The sequence below is a fragment of the Capra hircus genome, chromosome 8, assembly GCF_001704415.2.
Source record: "Capra hircus breed San Clemente chromosome 8, ASM170441v1, whole genome shotgun sequence".
NCBI lineage: Eukaryota > Metazoa > Chordata > Mammalia > Artiodactyla > Bovidae > Capra > Capra hircus.
The window spans coordinates 73,130,920-73,149,169 of NC_030815.1; the positions used below are offsets into that span (position 1 = coordinate 73,130,920).

The window sequence follows — 18,250 nt, forward strand, 5'->3', positions numbered from 1 at the left end:
CCACACAGAGATCTTTATGGACAAGGTGTACCCTGAAGACCTCAGTAGGGAATATGTTTTCATTGTTGACTTTGTTTTGTTTTGTTCTGTTGAGGATTTTTTTTTTCCAATAGGAACTTTAGATTTTTATTTGCAAAATGAATAAACACTACTGCCACGCTGTGCACGTTTCTACACAGAAGGAAGGCTCTGCTGGGGACCCGTGATTTAGCAGCAAGTCCTACTGGGCTGTGTGTTGGCCTGGCTTTTTGAAAAGGGGTGTGGCTGCCCAAGAATTCAAAAAAGCATGCTTCAAAGGCAACTGAAAATAAGAATTAAATTTATGTTTCTCGAGAGATAAAGGATGGCAGTCACATAGGCAGGGAAAAAAAATTTCCGGCATGGGGTTAGGTCTTAGGAAATGGAGAGCACAGTCTCTGATGGGGATGCCCCACTGTAAAAATCCAACGATTTTCAGTTAAAGGGCCATGAGGTTGAGGAAGCTATCTGTCGTATTTCAAATAGCCTATTAGAAATGGGGTGTCTGCCCAGGACGTGGTCGTGTGGGGCTAAGTGAAAAGTCAGGTTGATTCATGTTTGAGCTGGCAGTCTATCAAGTTAGCGTGGTGATACTAGCAGTTCTCACCCCAATCAGAAACTCTGATCGGCTATTGATGAGATTGCTGCTGCTGCTGCTAAGTCGCTTCAGTCGTGTCTGACTCTGCATGACCCCATAGATGGCAGCCCACCATCCTTGGGATTCTCCAGGCAAGAACATTGGAGTGGGTTGCCATTTCCTTCTCCAATGTATGAAAGTGAAAAGTGAAAGTGAAGTCGCTCAGTCCTGTCCAACTCTTCTCAATTCCATGGCCTACCAGGCTCCTCTGTCCATGGGATTTTCCAGGAAAGAGTACTGGAGTGGGGTGCCATCGCCTTCTCCATTGATGAGATTAAGGACATTTTTAAAAATTATTTCTTTATTTTTGGCTGTATCACTAGACTTGCCGGATCTTAGTCTCTGGCCATGGATCAAACCCCTAACCCCTGCAGTGGAAGCACCGAGTCTTAACCACTGAACTGCCAGGAAAGTCCCGAGATCAAGGGCATTTCCGGGATGAGATTTTTCCTTCCCATTCTGTTGTACATCTTCAAGTAATAAAAATTAAACTGCAGCTGGATTATGACTTGTTCATTGCAGCTTGACAGGCAAAATCTTGCAGAACCTGGTTCTGCAAAGGAAAAAATAAAAGGGGTCCCTGGCGGTAAAAAGTTTGGGAACCAGTCTTGAAGGGTCCCCTCCCCCCCACCAACTTGCACAATTTCAAGGGAATAAACCTGCTTCCCGGGAGTCAGAGTGGAACATGGCTGTTGCATGAGAAATTCAAAGATAGTGTAAATTAACTGCATCTGGTTAGATGGAGTGAGAAGGAGGAGGAGATAATTAGTCGGTGTATAGGAACAAGGGCAAAGAAGAGAGTTCTATATTTACTCAGAGAAAATCCAAAATAGACTACTTAGCACCTGTTGGGTTATCTCAACCCCTTAGTTCCTGGGTTATCTAAACATCTCTAAGGTGGCAGGTGTTGAACCCAGGGACCAGAGGTACTGCTTAATAACACAAGCCACCCATCCCACCTCCGGCAAAGGGAAGCCTGCCTTCAATCCTCTTCCCCTTCCACAAATGAAAGGAAGGAGGCAGAGGGAAGCCCCAAAGACAGTCAGGAACAAAAAGACAAGATTCCGATAGAGGAACAAGCAGTATCTTCAAACAAAAGCCCTCTGATGAGGAAGCCAAACAAACGCATCTGTTTATAACAAGATGAGTTCTTTAAAAAACACCTGATCCCTGGCCAGTTTATAGCACCCTTTGGTATGTATGTTTCCACATGCAGAGGCACAACATTTCAGAAGTAACACATATTACAAGTGACGCAGAGACATCGTCAGGCTGTTTAATCGTGCACCAGCTAATAAAAATAAATGCCATCGTCACATAAAGCTCCTTAAGACACAGCTAAAATACAATTTCCACCTTCTCAGAAGAATTTAAAGCATTCTATCACAAACAATGAAGGCACATACCCTGAAATTTTTTTCTCTCCATAGATGTCAAAAACCTATGTACATTAACGTGTGCATTACATGGGAAGAAAACATAGCGTATTTCTTTCTCCCTACATTCGGGCTATACAGAGTTTCTTAGAGAAAGGACTGCTACTAAATGCAGAGTCTTTAGAATGTGTGCTTATGAGATGTAAGGTGCAGGTAGACATTTATGGGTTTGCAAACATTTCTAAAGCTGGTTTATGGGGTGTTTATTACAAGAAAAGATATCACAACCATGAGGTTAGAATACCTCCTGAAAGAGGAGCTAAAGTTAGTTTTTAAAAAAGGACTAGAAAAAGATAAGTGAACTCAGTGGACATGCTGGAAAGGACTGGATCCACGTCTACACCGCTCTCATAGGTTTCATATCTTCCAGAGCACCCCAGGGTATACTAGGAAGCTGGGAAATGTTGTGTTGTTATTTCGTCACTAAGTCGTGTCTGACTCTTATTCAACTCTATGGACTGTAGCCCCCCAGGCTCCTCTCTCCATGGGATTTCTGCCTTCATACCTTCTCCCTTCCACAAATGAAGGGAAGAAGGCAAAGGGAAGCCCAGAAGACAGTCAAGAGCAATTAGACAAGATTCTAATGAAGATCCCAAAAATACTGAAGCAGGTTGCATAGGTTTCCATTTCCTTCTCCAGAGAATCTTCCCGACCCAGGGATCAAACCTGTGCCTTCTGCATTAGCAGGTGGGTTCTTTACCATTGAGCCACCAGGGAAGCCTGGGAAATTATATTACGTGTGATCGTATAAACTGGGACAGAGAGTGCTGGGAGGAAAGGGTTGTGGCAATAAGAGCATCACAGGCCAGAAGTGAGGACAGTTGTGTCCCAGCACCAGCTTCACTCCAACCAGATGTGTAACTGTGGGCAAGTCACATCACCATTCCTGAGTTCAGCCTTTTCACCGATCAAATGAGGAAGACAGCTGGTCCCACAGAGTTCCTACAACTCATCAATTTTAAGCTATTTGCTTTCAGAAAAACTAAAGGAATTCCAAAGAACTCCCTCAAATGGGTCTCACTTAAACCTCCTAAGATGGTGAAGGTGCTCTATGCATCCAGCAAACATTTCCTACTTGACTGTCATCTTCCTCCAGGCATCTCAGGGAATATTGCAAAACTGCCATGTATATTTTAACAACCTTCTGCAACATCCAACAGCAAGCCATACCCTCCAACACTATACCCTCTGTGACACCACTGAGCAGAGATGTTGAGTGCTGTGTCCAAGGTCAGAAGCTAGGATAGGATCAGAATTCCAGCCTCCTCATTCCTAGGGCTATGCTATACTTTCCACAAAGAAAGCAAGCTGGCTTTCTGGGAAGAATGCCAGAGGTTCCATTCTCCCAACTGAGAATTTGTTGGAATATTGGAATAACAACTTTAGAGACTGCGGCCGCTCCAATCCATTTCAGGACCTGTCTAGAAACACAAAAACCCAAAGAAAGAAGCAAGAGGGAATTCTTCCGTTTTTTAACGAAAGAGAAAAAATTAGGGGTGGGAATATGGGATTTCTTAAAAATTACATGATTGCTGGAAGTTAATTTGGTATTTCTTCACTGGTTTGTAAGTTCTGGTTCCAATCACAAAAACATACAGCTGAGGAGGCTGAAATCACATTTCAATGAATTAGCATCTTGTCCCAAAGAATCTTTTCCACTGTGAACATAACATAGGACCTGGAATGCAACCCTCTGTGGTAGAAAGGAACCTCCCCCTGTGCAACGGAAAGCTTGTCATCATCCCCAAACCGTAATCTAATTTGACAGTCTTCAAGCCCAACAGCAATCACAGAGAGTGATGAGGAAGTGACTGAGTAACTTCGGGTACACTGCCTCTTCTAGGAAACTGCACTGCCTCCTCTAGAAAACTGAATGAGACCCTATTTCTGCCAGGTGGGAGAGATGGCATTCTTCACCACCCTTTCCCATTAGGCTGAAGTCAGAGCACCTGGAAAAGATAGAGACATCTGTTCAAAAAGGAAGGTTCTGGCTTCTTCCAAGAAACGCCAACCAAAACAAGAAAACACATGTCAGACCAGTTCCATGCCTTGAAGGTAACATGTAACCAACCATATGGCAAAGCCCAGTGATCGGTACTCAGAGCTGAGATTCTAAAAGAGAAAAACCAGAAATGCTTTTAAAACAAAAAAAATCACTTTTTCCCCCTACCTGTCGATGATGACAGGGTCTGAAGGAGTTTCATTTCGGTTGCCACAACTTTTCTTTTCGCAACACCGACTGTAGGTTGGGAAGGAATGAAAAGAGTAAATGAAACATGTTAAAATCCAGAAAGTACGGTGAGCATACAACGTTAAGAACATTCACAAAAATGAGTACATTCTTGGTAGCTGCTTAACTATCAGCTGCTTGAGCATGAATGTATGGCTATGTTCAAAAACACTAAACATGAAGCCCAAGACTGTTCATCCAAATTCTCCATCTATTACTTATAAACTGGTAATTCTCAGTAAATCACAACTTTCCCCAGAGCTTTATTTGTAACCTGAATGATGGCTACTTGGACTTTAAAATCTAGAAGGTCACCTCCAGCTCCATGTTGAATGATTTTATTATTATATATACGTTTTTAGATCTTTGTGTCTTAATAAATACTTGAAGGAATAAGGGAAAGGGGAAGGAAGAGGTATTTTTATAAAAAAGACCCCAAGTAGCTGCCTGAATTATTATAAACCTTAGTTACATAACAACTTTCTTCACAGAACTCACTGTACTTTATAATAATTCATTCATCCATTTTTTCATTCACTTCCATCATTTTCTAAAGGTGAAGGAAGATTACCAGAACTATGGTGTGCATTGTCAAGTGGGGGAAAAAATTAAGCAGGGAACTGTAAAAAGATATCTCTCATCATTTTCACCAGGTCTGGAACAGCAATGGGACTTAGCATGTGGTAGGTCCCATCCTGAAAATTCTGCCTCCCGAGACTTCCTTTCTACCATCTGGCAAAGTACTGGGTACCACTGGAGAAATGCTTGTGGGATCATCTGAGATGAAGAGAGAAAGAAGGGGCCCTAAGCAAATACAACAGATGGAGATGGGAAGGACTCAGTAGGACCTAAAGAGAACAAAACACTCCCCTCCTAAAGGCATGGAAGACCTAAACAAATATGAAAAGAGCAAGGGAGGCTGGGTGGCCAGAAGCACAGGAAAACCACATCCTCATACTGCCTGTCTGCTCCTTGTCAGGACCACAGACTTCAATTTTTTTAATCTTTTCTTAAATCATTTGTATTGGAATATAGTAACTTTATAATCTTGTGTTAGTTTCTGCTGTACAACAACGTGAATCAGTCATAGGTGTACATATATCCCCTCCCTCTTGCCCTCCCTGCCATCCCACTTCCCCATCACATCCCTCTAGGTCTTCACACAGTGCCTAGCTGAGCTCCCTGCGCTGCACGGCAGCTTCCCACCAGCTATCAATTTTGCACGTGGAGTTCGCATACGTCAATGCTACTTTCCGAGTCCATCCCACCCTCCCCTTCCCCCCCATTCTCTACGTCTGTGTCTCTATTCATGCCTTAGAAATAGGCTCATCTGAACCATTTCCCTGGATTCCACGTATCCATTAATCTACGATATTTGTTCTTCTCTTTCTGACTTCACTCTGTATGACAGACTCCAGAGGACCACAGACTTCTAAATACCTCTCTCAGCTCATCCAAGCACATGGTCCATCATCACAGTAGGTGGTAAAGGACATAGTCTTGACATGGCTTATAAAAGCAGCACTATCATCCATACCACTTGGAGAATACATCTCATAAACACCAGCAATAACCAAATTTGTGTAAGTGTTGCCCTTCTTGTGATAACCTCTCTATGGTTTAAGATGATGCAGCACAATAGAAGGATGGTTAAGTGGGAACTGGAGCTCTGACATCGAACCCAACTTTGTCATTAGTCAGCTGCATGAATGTAGTCAAATTTCTTTAACCCTTCTGGGCTTGGCCTTCCAGATACATGAAAGTAAAGTGTTGGACTAGATTATCTAGAGTCTCTTCTAGGTTTAAGAAGTCCACGAGGCTATGAAATTCCTTCAATTCAAAAGTGACAACAGATTAAAGAAAAGGATGAAGCCATGTGGTAGCAAAGACCCAAAGGCCCAACACCAGCCCAGTCTTAGATTTGCTTTCTGCTTCTCCACAGTGCACTCTCTGATCCTCTACAGAACTATCAATAAACAAACAGATACTTTTAAAAAGAAATTTCAAGTTCATATGTCATATGTAGGGATGTGTGGATTCTTCAGTGAACAATTCTACCATTCTCCAGAAGTTAAAAATACATGAGATATGCTTAAGAAAACTTCCACCCAATGGGAATGAAAAGGCTTGGAGAAATTTAATCAAATTAGTAGGAAGTAAAAGAAAGCTTGTTTCAACTTTCTTAGATGCTAGTGTTTGCCGCTGAAACTTTCTGAAATAATATTTTGCCTTTGAAATTATATTAAGTATTAACTTTGAAAATTCCAACCCAGTAGCCTTTCCCTTCTCCAGGGGATCTTCCCAACCCAGAGATCAAACCCAGGTCTCCTGCATTACAGGCGGATTCTTTACTAGCTGAGCCACAAGGGAAGCCCATCCCAAGATTAACACCAATAAAAATGCTGGCCAGCTGCTCTCCCACCTCCCAAAACCATTGTCTCTTTTCCCAACTCCTTACCCATCCCATCATTGTTCCCCACCTCCCTCCCAATTCCTGTCTCCCACCTCTATTATTTCTATTGCTTACATCATCAGAATAATACCTTTGCAGCCCAGACAAACCCTTTTTTCTTAGCAAGACAATTTCAAAAATCCTATCCATGCTAGATATCTGAAAACCTTCTAACAAGACTCCTCTGTGACATCACCAGCAGGTCAACCCAACCTGAATCTGTGTGTGAGTCTAAATACAATCTAATTACAAGAGAACACATTCAGAATGTGCCAATCTATTTTAGTTTGAGAAGGAGTGATTCTGAGGAAGCCAAGTAAGTTTGCAAAACTGCTCAGCTGAATTCAGCTGCTCTCCGTGGGGACTTTCTCTGGAGGAAAAGAAAAATAGATAAAAATGTAAGCCTGGTGCCAGCGAAATACAATGTGGGGAATCCACTCAGGGAAGGAAATGATATTCCAAGAAAAATGCAGAGAAACTTTAGGGTCCAATCTTCCATTTTCCAGCAGTAACATATTTAAGTATAATCTCTAATGTTAACACTCAGAAAAGATGTAACAAGCACTCAGCTGTTGGACTATAATAGTGAAGGTAAAAAAATTATAGGAGTGGACTGTATTCACCCCATCTGAGAACTTCATCAAATTTCTCTGGGTTAGCCAAAGCTAATTCTTTTTTTTTTTTTTAAGAAAAGGGCTCATCAAGATGTCCTGGTTATTCTTTATTTGGTTTCTTAAATGACATTCAGTCCTCAAACCAGCAACAGTAACATAAGCAAAGGGAAGTAGAGAATATAAGACTTCCATGAACTCACATTCCCCAAACAATCACTCTGAGATCAGAGACATGGGGCGTTGACATGAAGGACCAGGTCCCTGAATTACTTAGATAACCAGCTCAAATCTCCCTTCTTTTCGGTGTAGACACAAAGCCTGTGTGACCAACTTCAGGTTCAGTTACTGTCATTAAAAGGTTTCTTAGGGATATTTTCTAACCAGCCAGTCCAAAAGTATTTTTTTTTAATCTGAACAAGACTGAAAAATAAGAAAAGATGGGAAACAAAGAGGAAACTGAACTTGCACTAGGTTAAGGCTGTGTCTCTAAATTCCACGGGGAAGCTCTAAAGTACTTTTTTCCCCCTAATGAATGAAAATGAAAGCTCTTCCTCTGCTCCTCACTCGGCATGGTTTGGCTTATTTTACTCTAGTCCTTATTTGGAGAACCTTTTACCTGAAATACTCTCAGTTTGCTCACAGGCCTCGTCTACCTTTCCTGTCTCCTTGTGGGATCTTTGGAGAGGAAAAGAGAAAAAAAAAAGTCAAACCAGTTGAGGATGAGAGGTGGGGAATAGGAAAAATTTTATCCCAAGGCTGAATCTTACCTGCATTTTTCAGAAAGGGATCAAGATGGGGGATAAGTAAAGGGGAAAAAGCGCCAGTCTCGGGCATAGAGTGTCCAGGCAGCCAAACTCCTAGCCAGTGTGCCCTTTCCCCTCCAAAATCGTTTTTAAAATTCAACCCTCAACTTTCAAAAATCTGTCTCTAATTTCAAACTCAAATAAGCGCACAGCATGGTAGCTTTTGTTTTGTTTTCTTCTCCCCAACTCCTCCCTGCGATTGCATAACAAAAGTGTCTAAATTCACACCATCTGGCCGATAAAGACACTGGCCCCACTGCCCGGCTGGCCCATCTGATTAGGGCCCCGTCTAGCCTGCGCCTTGTGGCGAAAAGTCACAGCTGTGGGGTTTGCTCCGGCTCAATACAACTCTGTTATTAGCCAGCTGTAGGCCTTGAGACGACTTCTGTTCAAATTATAATATCTTTTAACCCTCTGAGCATTGAGGGCACAGGGGTGGCTGGCAGCGACATAACAACTAGATTTCTCCTTGCTAATAATTGGCAAAATGAACTGAAGCAGGGAAGAGAGGAGTGGAGACAACTGGGGAAGGGAGAGAAAAGTTATACCTAAAAGAGATTTATTTTGTTGCCCCCCCCAAAAGCAAAACATCGGTTTATGAGTTTTTGTTTTTGTTTTGTTTGTTTTTGTTGTTAACCAAAGGTGGCAGAACAAAAGCATTCAGGAAAATTTGCAGGTATGCCACAAATACCATGCAAATGAAACTCTGTATGTGCAGTACCCATTGAGAAATGGGGCTCATCTGACTCATTCCTTAATCACTGACTCTGATAACTGACTCAAAACGTGGGAGAGGGAACTTTTTTTCCTGATTGCAGAGTCAACCAGCTCTGACTGACAGATTGAATGGGATCCTCCCTTTCAGATAGATCCAAATCTATCATTCCAGCTAATCTCCGAGCACTCACACACACACACACACACACACCACACACACACACACACAAATACAGACACAATATCCATTCCATGGATCATTTATTTACCCATAATTAATATTTGTTTTAAATTCTAGTTTGGGAAGAAAACAGCAGAGCATCTTCCCAGGTCTCAAACGAAGAGAAGTTACAGTACATTAAATTTTTATATTGTGTTACTAATGCAGACTAAACTAGAGACTTTAAAAATTGATGCTACTACTTAAACAGCATAAAATGAGGTGGATTTGATTGGGCTTAAAAATAAAAATGTCAGTCTGAACTACAGCTGGATGGGGTATGCAAGTATTATTTAAAGTGATAGGTATAATTCATCAGACAATGGGCCAGACTTGGGTTTTGTTTTCTTTTTTTTTTTTTGTAAGAAGATAATTTCTCCCCACAAAGATGTTTGAAAGTAGAAAAAAGAATTTAACAGAGAAAAACCCACCCTTCAATTAGCCAACCAAATCAAAATGTTCTGACTATTTAACCTAGGTATCACATGCAAGTTCACCTTGGAACTGTATTTTCTTTCTGAATGTACCTATGAAGGAACCCTGGGATAACGGAGTACCGATCTGCTTACCCACACCTCACTCAGCTACTCAGGCAGGGAACCCTCAATCCCCTCAGCTGAGGCCACTGACAGAGCTGAACTCTGCAGTTGGCTAAATTTGTTTTTCTAATACTTGGTCAAAACCAAAACAAACACGTCTGATTGTAATGGTTTCTTCCTGACTGGGTGAGAAGGGAGACGGGGCTGCCAGGAGCTGCCCATAAAACAATTCAAACTAAATCAGATGGCTTGCAATTACCCAAAGCTAGCAAGGCTGATGTTGGAAGACATTCACTGAAGCAGTAGCAGAGTATGAAAGAATTGAGGCTTTCTCTCCAATCAGAGATTTTGGAGGAAGAAAATCATGTATGGATATAAACACTGAAATTTTTATAGTAAAATAATCACTTCTTCCCAGAGTTTCCTTTCTATATCCTTTCTCCTTTGCTGTGGGATCCCCCATAACTAGCACATATTAGACACTCAACATACATTTGTTGAAAGAATGAATAAATGTACAGATGAATTTCTTCTATTAAAAAAAAAATTTTTTTTCTGGTCCAGGAGAAGAAAGGACCCAAAATGGAATGAATAGATCTCACAAAAGAATATGGGAAATGGTGTAGGAATTCGGGTAGATTGCACCTTTTACAACTCGGCCGTCAAAGTCCAGCTGTTGTTCCAGACCCCGGATCTACCCGGTGAGGTTCTCTCCCAGTTCCTCCCATCCATTGCCCGGTAGTTATCCTGACCTAAGAAACTCCCCTGGCTCAGGAAATCTAGGAAAAGAAACGTCCCCGCAAGAAGAAAACGCTCCTGCATCACAGGCAGGTGCCTCATCTGGGGAACAAGGGAGTAGCACCCCCAAAATGGACCGCTCGATCCTCTGGCCTGTCCAGACTGAGTCGTTCCAAAACCTTGACTCGGTAACTCTACAAGTGGCCCCTCCTGGACATCTACGCCTAGCATGCGCGGGACCGGCGGGAACCGAGCCGTGCGGACCGGCTCAGGGAAAGTCCCCATCCCAAACTCGACCCGCGCCTGCCCAGCCCCTCCCCGCGTTCTGCGGACCGCTGGACGGCAGGTCTTCCACGGAGCAAACTCGTGCCACTCATGGGGTGGAATCCTGGGTGGTTCTGGGCTGCCTTTTCGAGTCCTGATCAATTTGTTCTTAGAATCTGACTTTTAAGGAGGAAATCCAGCCAACCGGCCCTATGAGCAAGTCCCGGCGAGGCCGCCCGCCCAAGGGCGCCACCACTCCCCAAGGTCATTGCCGGGGACGCAGGCACGTCAGCGCGCCCCGAGCTGCTCACCTGCCCCGCGTTCCAGCCAAGCCCGCGGGAAAACACGGCTCTTACCTGCACATCACTTCGTGTGTCAGGAGAACTCGGCACATTTCCGGATTCTTATTTTGCCCCTCGTAAGCTATGGGCTGAGAAGGAGGCGCCGGCAGGGAGGGACAAAGGAAAGGGGACGTTAGATCGAGAACAGAATCGGGTTTCTTCTCTCTAACCACAACTTCCTCAGGAGTCCCCGCTGGTCGCCCTGAACCTGAGTTGTGCCTGGTTAACTCCAACAAAATACCAAGACAAAAGTTTGCCCTAGTGAGGACATAATTGTTGCAAAAGGGAATGTTTGTGTGTGGTGGGGGTGGGGGGTGCTGAATCTCCCAATAAGTCCTTCCCCTCTTCATCCCTCTGTTTGCCTACTCCCATCCCCAGAGCCTTCCCAACCAGAAAGAAACTGGACAATTAGGGAGAGAGAGGGAAAAAAATCTTTTTCCAGAGAAGACAAAATGTCAGTTGATGTGGAGGGGCTGTGAACAGTGACCCAGGAAATCTCAAAGACAGACAAGGAGGGTGGGGAGGGAGGAGAATGGAGGACCCTCAAGCCGAGTGGGGGGGGAGGGGAGTGAACTGCCAGGCTCACCTGCTTGGTGACTGAGTCAATGAGCCTGACGTACAGGTCCTGCTCGGTGCGGACACCTGCCGGGGAGATGGGACGGGCATGAGGTGAGCGCTGAGGAGCCCCTCCCGGGAACCCCAAACCTGTCCCGATGCTGGGGGACCAGGGCGGAGTGCAAGCTGAACCGTCCTGGGGTCAGAGACCACCCGCCCTTGCCCCTGGCTCGGAGACAGCTTCCCGCAGCCCTGCTCTCCCTGGGCCTGCAGGATGCCTGCCAAAGACCAGGACAAGGTCAACTGCCTTCCTTAGAAGAGGCCGGCGCGGGTGCCTCGGGGGGCGCAAGGCGCTCACCGTTGCTGTAGAGCAGCTGTAACTTGTAGTGGGTGCCGTTGTTGGTCTTCTCATTGCCTTGTTCCTGAAAAGACAGAGACCCTTGCTTTCCATTCCCTCAAAATGATAAAAAGAGCAAAGGGACTTCCCTAGCCCAACTCCCACAGCCTTTCTCTTGGTCACTCAGCAGCTTTGAACAGACCCCTGCCCAGGCCCAGGTCAAAGGGCAGCAACATTGGACGCTGGCCAGGCTCCAAAACTTTCCAAGGCTCCCAGGTGCTTGACCCTCTCCAACAGTCTGTCCCTTCCTCTTAAAAATGTCCTCACAAAGGCGACCGCCAGACTGGGGACCACCAGACACCATGTCCATGCTGCGTTTAAACAGACCCCACCCAACCCATCGGATGCTGCAGAAAGGAAGGGACCTGTCACTTGGGAGAGCAGCATTTGGCCATGTCCCACCAGGACTGGAGGCTTGGGGCAATGAACTCAGGGACCCAAGCCCAAGTTCAAGAAGAACCCTAGGAGGAACCTGCTCTCAAACTTGAATTGTACAGCTGAGGAAGCTGAGGACTGAGGCCCAGAGAAGGCAAGAGATATTCCCTTCCTCCCACATCCTATTCATCTGAGCTCGAATTCAGGGCCCACACCCAGGACTGGGTTGGGGGCTGGCACTGCTGTGGGAACCAGAGTGGAAGAGAAGGCTAGGGTTGGGAGGGGTAGTCCGGCAAGCCAAGACTGGTTTTTGTGCGTTTCCACCTTGTACCTATCTTACCCACCCTGACGCAATCGCAGGTGCAAAATAATAATAATAAATAACCCGGAGAAGGGCAGCGGCAGCCTTGACTATATGTTTAAATTATGTATGCTCTTGTCAGAAGGATATCTGCTCCCCGGTCAGTCTGTGACCACGCTCTGCTAACGATCCAGGAGTCGGGTGAGCAGCCACCAGCGCCCCTGCGGGAGGTGCAGGCGGGAGAAGATGCGGGGAAATCCGACTGATTTAGGAGGCTGGGAGTGAGAAGCCTCGATTTATCATCCCTCCTGATGGAAGCGGAAAAGTCTCCGGAGTGACAGATGGGATCTTTAGTGCTTTGCAAGTAGGTAGTTATGAGACCCGCGAGAGGAAGAGGGGACCTGCGCTTACTTTGTCGTTCTCCACAAAGTCTACGAAGGCGGTGCGCTCGATCTCCACCGGCTGCCCCTGCCTGTCGTAGAGCGCCAGGACGAAGTGAAAGAAGTTGGATTTCCTCAAGTTGGAGGGAGGCTGTTTCTCAAAGTGGGCCCGGGACAGGGCTACGCCGCTGGGCATGAAGAGGCACGGTGGGGACACAGGACACGAGGAAAGAGAGAAAGACACGAAGTTATCAAACGGGCCCAGGCAACAGAGCAGAGAGTTAAGGGTCCTTTTCTTCTATTACGATTAAGAAGCAGGGACTTCTTAAAGGAGTCACAGCTGTTCCAGCCTGCGGGCGTCCCACTCCCGAGAGCTCAATCTCCAGCCTTTAGTAGAGACCAAGGAACCCCGACTGCAGACCAAAGCCCGGAGGGTCCTCCCCACCCCCAGCGGCCCTATTCTTGTCCCCTCGGGCCGCCCCCATCTTGTTCCTCAAGTAGTTCCCCCGACTGGGTCGGGATTTGGAGCTGGGCCCGGAGCATAGGGGCTAAGCGCCTCATCACTTTGAAAGAAGTGACCCTTTTCCTTCATCTTCATTGGAGTTAACGGTCCTGGCACTATTGCCCACAACGCCTCCCAAACTGCTCAGAAAGGCGGTGGGCGAGAACCCTGAGGGAGCCGGATGGGAAGCCTAGAGGCTAAGTCCAAGTCTTTCCGGGAGGCCTCACCTCCTGCTTCCCTCGCTCTTCCGAAAAGTTGCGCGCGGGCTAGGGGCAGGGCGCAAGCCCCCTTGACCAGTACTAGGGATCGGGGCCCACCACGGACGACGTGATCCTGAGAACCTCGCCCCTGGAACTGCTGAACTTGGGACAAGCCGACATGTATTGAGTGAGAGCGCGTCCTCGCCTGGAGCCGACAGTCTCCCGGCTCAAGCCGCATCTCCGGGCGTCGCCGGCCAAACCCGCTGACCGCGAAAGCCGCGTTGGCGGAACCGGGAGATGCCCTGGAGCCTACTGAGTCTGTGCACACACCTCCCCGCCGACCTGTCGCGGCCGGAGACAAACTGGCCGCCAGATCACATTTAACGGGAGACCCGGCGCCCAGGAGAGCAAGCAGATGGACGTAGCTGCTCGGGGCGCTGGGGTCGCCGGGCGTCTTTCCCCGGGGCGCGCGAGTACTTTCACTCTTTTGAAGAGTGTAAGATTTTGACTAGAATCCCCCATTGGACTGCCTGCTTCAACTTTAACAATAACTGGATCGGGGAAAGGAGGAAAGTAGAGGAGGTGTCTTTTGAGAGGTCGACTAAGGGACTGCCCCGAGGCACCCGCTCTGCGGTCCTGCCTGCTTTCCCTCGGCCAGCAGCCCAGCGAGTCCCCCAGACGGCCAGGAAAGCCGCCGCCGCCGCAGCGAGCCATCTGCTCCAGGACACTGGCGCCCCCGGGCTGAGGCAGAGGGAGGGAGCTGCCGCCTGTCCGGGTCTCCCGAGCGAAGCGACTTTGGCTTCCTCTCCTCCAAGGGTGGCGGCCCGCTTCGCTCTAACCGGGACACCTGGAGTCCTGGCCCGGACTGGAGTCATTTCTCCGCGCGGTGTCGGGACTTAGAGGGCGCTGGCCAGGAGAGCCGATAGAGAGGCTGCAGTCATGGGAAGAAGTTCGTGGACTCTTGAGCGTTAAGGAGCTGTTTCCCGCAGACAAGGTCGTGGAGACCACACATCTCAGCTCCACAGTGGTGATGCGGGAGGGGAACCAGAATGTTTTCACGGAGTGGCAGCCTAAACAAGGCATTTACTACCCCCGGCACAAGGATGCTCAAAACAAAGTCAACTTCAGGGACTAGTATAACTAGAGGCTTGTCACCCCTGCGCTTGCCTCACGTCTACTTCCCTCCTTTCATTCCCTCTGTGGTTCCTTCTACTGTTACTCCCCGTCTTTTCTGCTTAGTCTCTTCTCTCCTCCTCACCCCCGCCTCTGTGCGTCTGGTCCACTGTTTTATCTCTGCGCCCGGACCCTCCAGCCTGGCACCTCCCTGGGCACCCGGCGGATCTGCCTTCCCCGGCAGGCGCGCTCCGGCTTCTCCGGCTCCTCCAGCCGCCGCCGCCGCCGCCGTGGGCTCCGGGCCTCCAGGAATCGCCCGACAAGATGCGGGAGGAGAGGCGCTCTCAAGGAGCGAGACGAAACCCGAGAATAGCCGGGAAGCCGGCTCTCCTCCGGCTGCCGCCCGTCTGGGTCCTCACTCTCCTTTCCTGGCCCGGCCCGCCTGCCAGGACTGGGGACCAAGCTGAGAAGCATCAGATACTACTTTGTTATTTTTCCTCCCAAAGAGTAGTCTGCGGAGAAGGAGTGGGGAACCCAGGCAGTTCAGAAACTCCAGTGTTGGCGGAGGGGTAAGTATTCCCCTAACAGCAGCGACCTGCTAGCCGGAGGGTGAGCCCTAGCGCGCGGGGCCAGGGCGACAGATGCGGAGGAGAGAGAACGAGCAAGAGAGAGACCAGCGAGGGGGATGACACACGGAGACAGACAGTGAGAGCGAGAGGGAACAGGCGAGAGATCGCGAGCAGAATCACTCTGCGGCCGTCCGGTTACCTCTGCGCCGCGACATTGGCGTCCACCACGCCGACGTTTCGGACCCAGGACCTGACCGAATCCATCTCGGCGCCCAGCGATTTCTCTTTTAGAGCTGGTCCTCTTCCTAAAGTATCTTGGATCCCAAACATTTAAAAAGTCTTATCTACTGTCGCTTTAAAAAAATGAGTTACAACCCTGTCCTCGCTTTTCCCAACGTTGCTACCAAGCCGTCTCCTCCAGAAGCAATCCAAGAAACGGGATCAAGTGCTCAAGTTTGAGTCTCTCTTGGGGGAAAATAATAAAAGATAACCTGTCCTTTGCTTCCACGCGTGAGGTGCGGGCTGATGTAGCTAAAGTTTGGGTTATATCCTTCGCAAGTTCAGATCTGCCGCCTCAGGCCCTCCGCCTTAGGTCGCTCGCATCCTTCCAGTGGCAGCGCTGCCTCCAGAAAGTGATCACAATTTTGAAGCATCACCTGTTCTGGGAGAAACAGGAGGAGATTGATGGCTGCCTAATCTCTCCCCTTCCTCCTGGTCCCCCACCCCCCTCCCTGCTCCTCCCCACCGCTCCAATTTAAAAAAATTAAAAAAAAAAATCCCCAACAGGATCGGTAGTATAAGGAAGGGGAAGACCCGGAGTCGAGAGGAGGCGGTGGCTGCGAACACTGCGGAGCCGGGTTACAACCGCGCGCCTGCCCCATGAATGGGTTACTACGGCCCCAGGCCGCGGGAGGCGGAGCCGAGGCCCGATTAGGAGCCTCATTTGCATGAACGCTCGGGATTGGCCGGCGCTGAGCAGGCCTGGTCGACGTCCTTAGGCGGCGCGCGCCACGCTTGGCGTTGCCTGTAGTCCGGGAGGTGAAAGGGGACAGAAAGCTGCGGGCGCAGAGTCCTAGCCCGAACCCCGTGTGAGTGTGTGTGTGTGTGTGTGTGTGTGTGTGTGTGTGTGCGTGTGCGCGCGCGCGCGCGCGTGAGAGGGGGGCCCACAAATCTTGCCCTGAAATCGGGTAGCCTGGCCCTGCCGGCTGGTGCGCGCCGGATAAGTCTGGTCACGGCCGCTGGAAGCTTCAGCGAGCCTGCCTCTAAATGCGGACTTTCGTAGCCTGCGGGAGGCATACTCATTCCCAGGGCTGCTTGGGTTCTATGTGCAGGTCTAGGAAGAAGCGGAGTGTGACCACATGTACTTAATGTTTTGTGCAAACGTTCCCGAAAGCAACCCAGCTCCCTGGACGGGCTCTTTCGAGTCTCCTGGAGTTACTTGGTGACTGTGAGCCGTTTACACGTTAAAAGACAAAGATATATGAATGTAAGCGGAGCGGGGTCGAGGGGTGGCAGGAGGCGGACGAACAAGGCTCAAGTGCTATTCAAATAAATAGAATGTCGCGGGAAATGGTCTGAGCGCTAAGGAAAATACCCCCCGGCGGACGCGAGCCTGAGTTGCACCCGGTGCAGATGAGAGACTGCTGACAGATAGTGGCAGGCTGAGTGCGAGAGCTGCCCGGCGTTTGTCCCGCGAGCTCCCTCCTGTCCCCATTCCCTCCCACCGCCACACCCCCCCCCCGCAAGTTCCCGAAGCCCCCAGGGGTCAGCAGAGGAGCTGCGGGGAGGCAGCCGGGCAGTTGCGGAAACTTTGCCCAAAGCTCGCGGTCGCCACGGTGCTGGCCGCGCGGGCTGAGGGCCGGAAGGCGGCGGCAAGCTCCGCCAAACAGCTGAAACCCTAGAAGGCTTTTTAACTACGCCGGGCAGCTCGCGGTGCCTATTTAAAAAAAAAAAATCCTCCTGGCTGGGTGTTATTTTCTGGCTTCTCCTTTTGTATTCTGATCTGTGCATAGATCTGCTGCTGAAATCTAGAACACCAGCGCGAAAACAGATTTGAAGACAATGAATGCAAATCTGTGCTCAAAGACCATCTGCCGTGGAGGAGACAAATCAGCTGTTCCGCACAGTTCGAGCGGCTGTGCCCAGGCCTCCCAGCCTCATTACCGAGAGGGCCCAGGCTAAAGCCTGGGTTTCATTCTGGAGACTTCCCCACCCCACCCCCCTAACACACACTTAGGACGCAAATCTGAGTGCGCCTTGACTCCCGACGAGATCCCTTAGTGTGTTAGCTGATCGCTCACAATTGAACTGCGAGAGTTTGCCGCTAGAGGACACAGCGCCTTTGCAACTCGTTTGCCTGGGAGGACAGGAAGCTCGCACTTTTCAGCAATGCCGCTCTCCTGAGAAAGCTATGGATCTGCGCCTCCACGCTACGCCCAGGGCAAACCGCGACCTGAGTGGACCGAACGCACTCGGGAAGTGCAAGGGGCTCTACTTCGAAGATTCACTTGAAAACCGACCCGGAGAGGGAGAGGGTGCGCGGAACCTCATTACACAAACCCGGATCCCGGGATTGGGGTGGTTGATGGTGTGGGTAGGGAGACCATAAAGGTTGTGAAATCCCCACCTCTGGTTTGTGTCGACTGTGGCACCTCCACCCCAGGGCTCTGGATTGGTGTCGTTGGACGAGAAGGCCAGGGGTGAAGGGCGATTGAGCATAAAAATATGGAACTATGGAACAGGACTGTTGTAAAAGCCAAGTAAGATAGATGTCCAAAGAAGAAAGGAGGGTGGGCGGAAAAATTTGTAGGATGAAACTTACTTCTTGTTTTAGCTATTTTATGCAGATT

The 18,250-nt window shown here is 48.6% G+C and overlaps 1 protein-coding gene across 1 annotated transcript in view; it reads right to left on the bottom strand.

The window, feature by feature from the left end:
- EBF2 (early B-cell factor 2) overlaps nt 1–16,099 on the bottom strand; it is a 220,191-nt gene extending 204,092 nt beyond the window's left edge. The window contains exons 1-6 of the mRNA XM_005684022.3: nt 15,601–16,099; nt 13,049–13,205; nt 11,923–11,986; nt 11,596–11,651; nt 11,025–11,098; nt 4,262–4,330 (exon numbers count right to left, since the gene is read on the bottom strand). Of these exons, the coding sequence (XP_005684079.1) occupies nt 4,262–4,330; nt 11,025–11,098; nt 11,596–11,651; nt 11,923–11,986; nt 13,049–13,205; nt 15,601–15,731 (551 nt within the window). The 5' untranslated portion in view covers nt 15,732–16,099. The remainder of the gene's footprint in view (nt 1–4,261; nt 4,331–11,024; nt 11,099–11,595; nt 11,652–11,922; nt 11,987–13,048; nt 13,206–15,600) is intronic.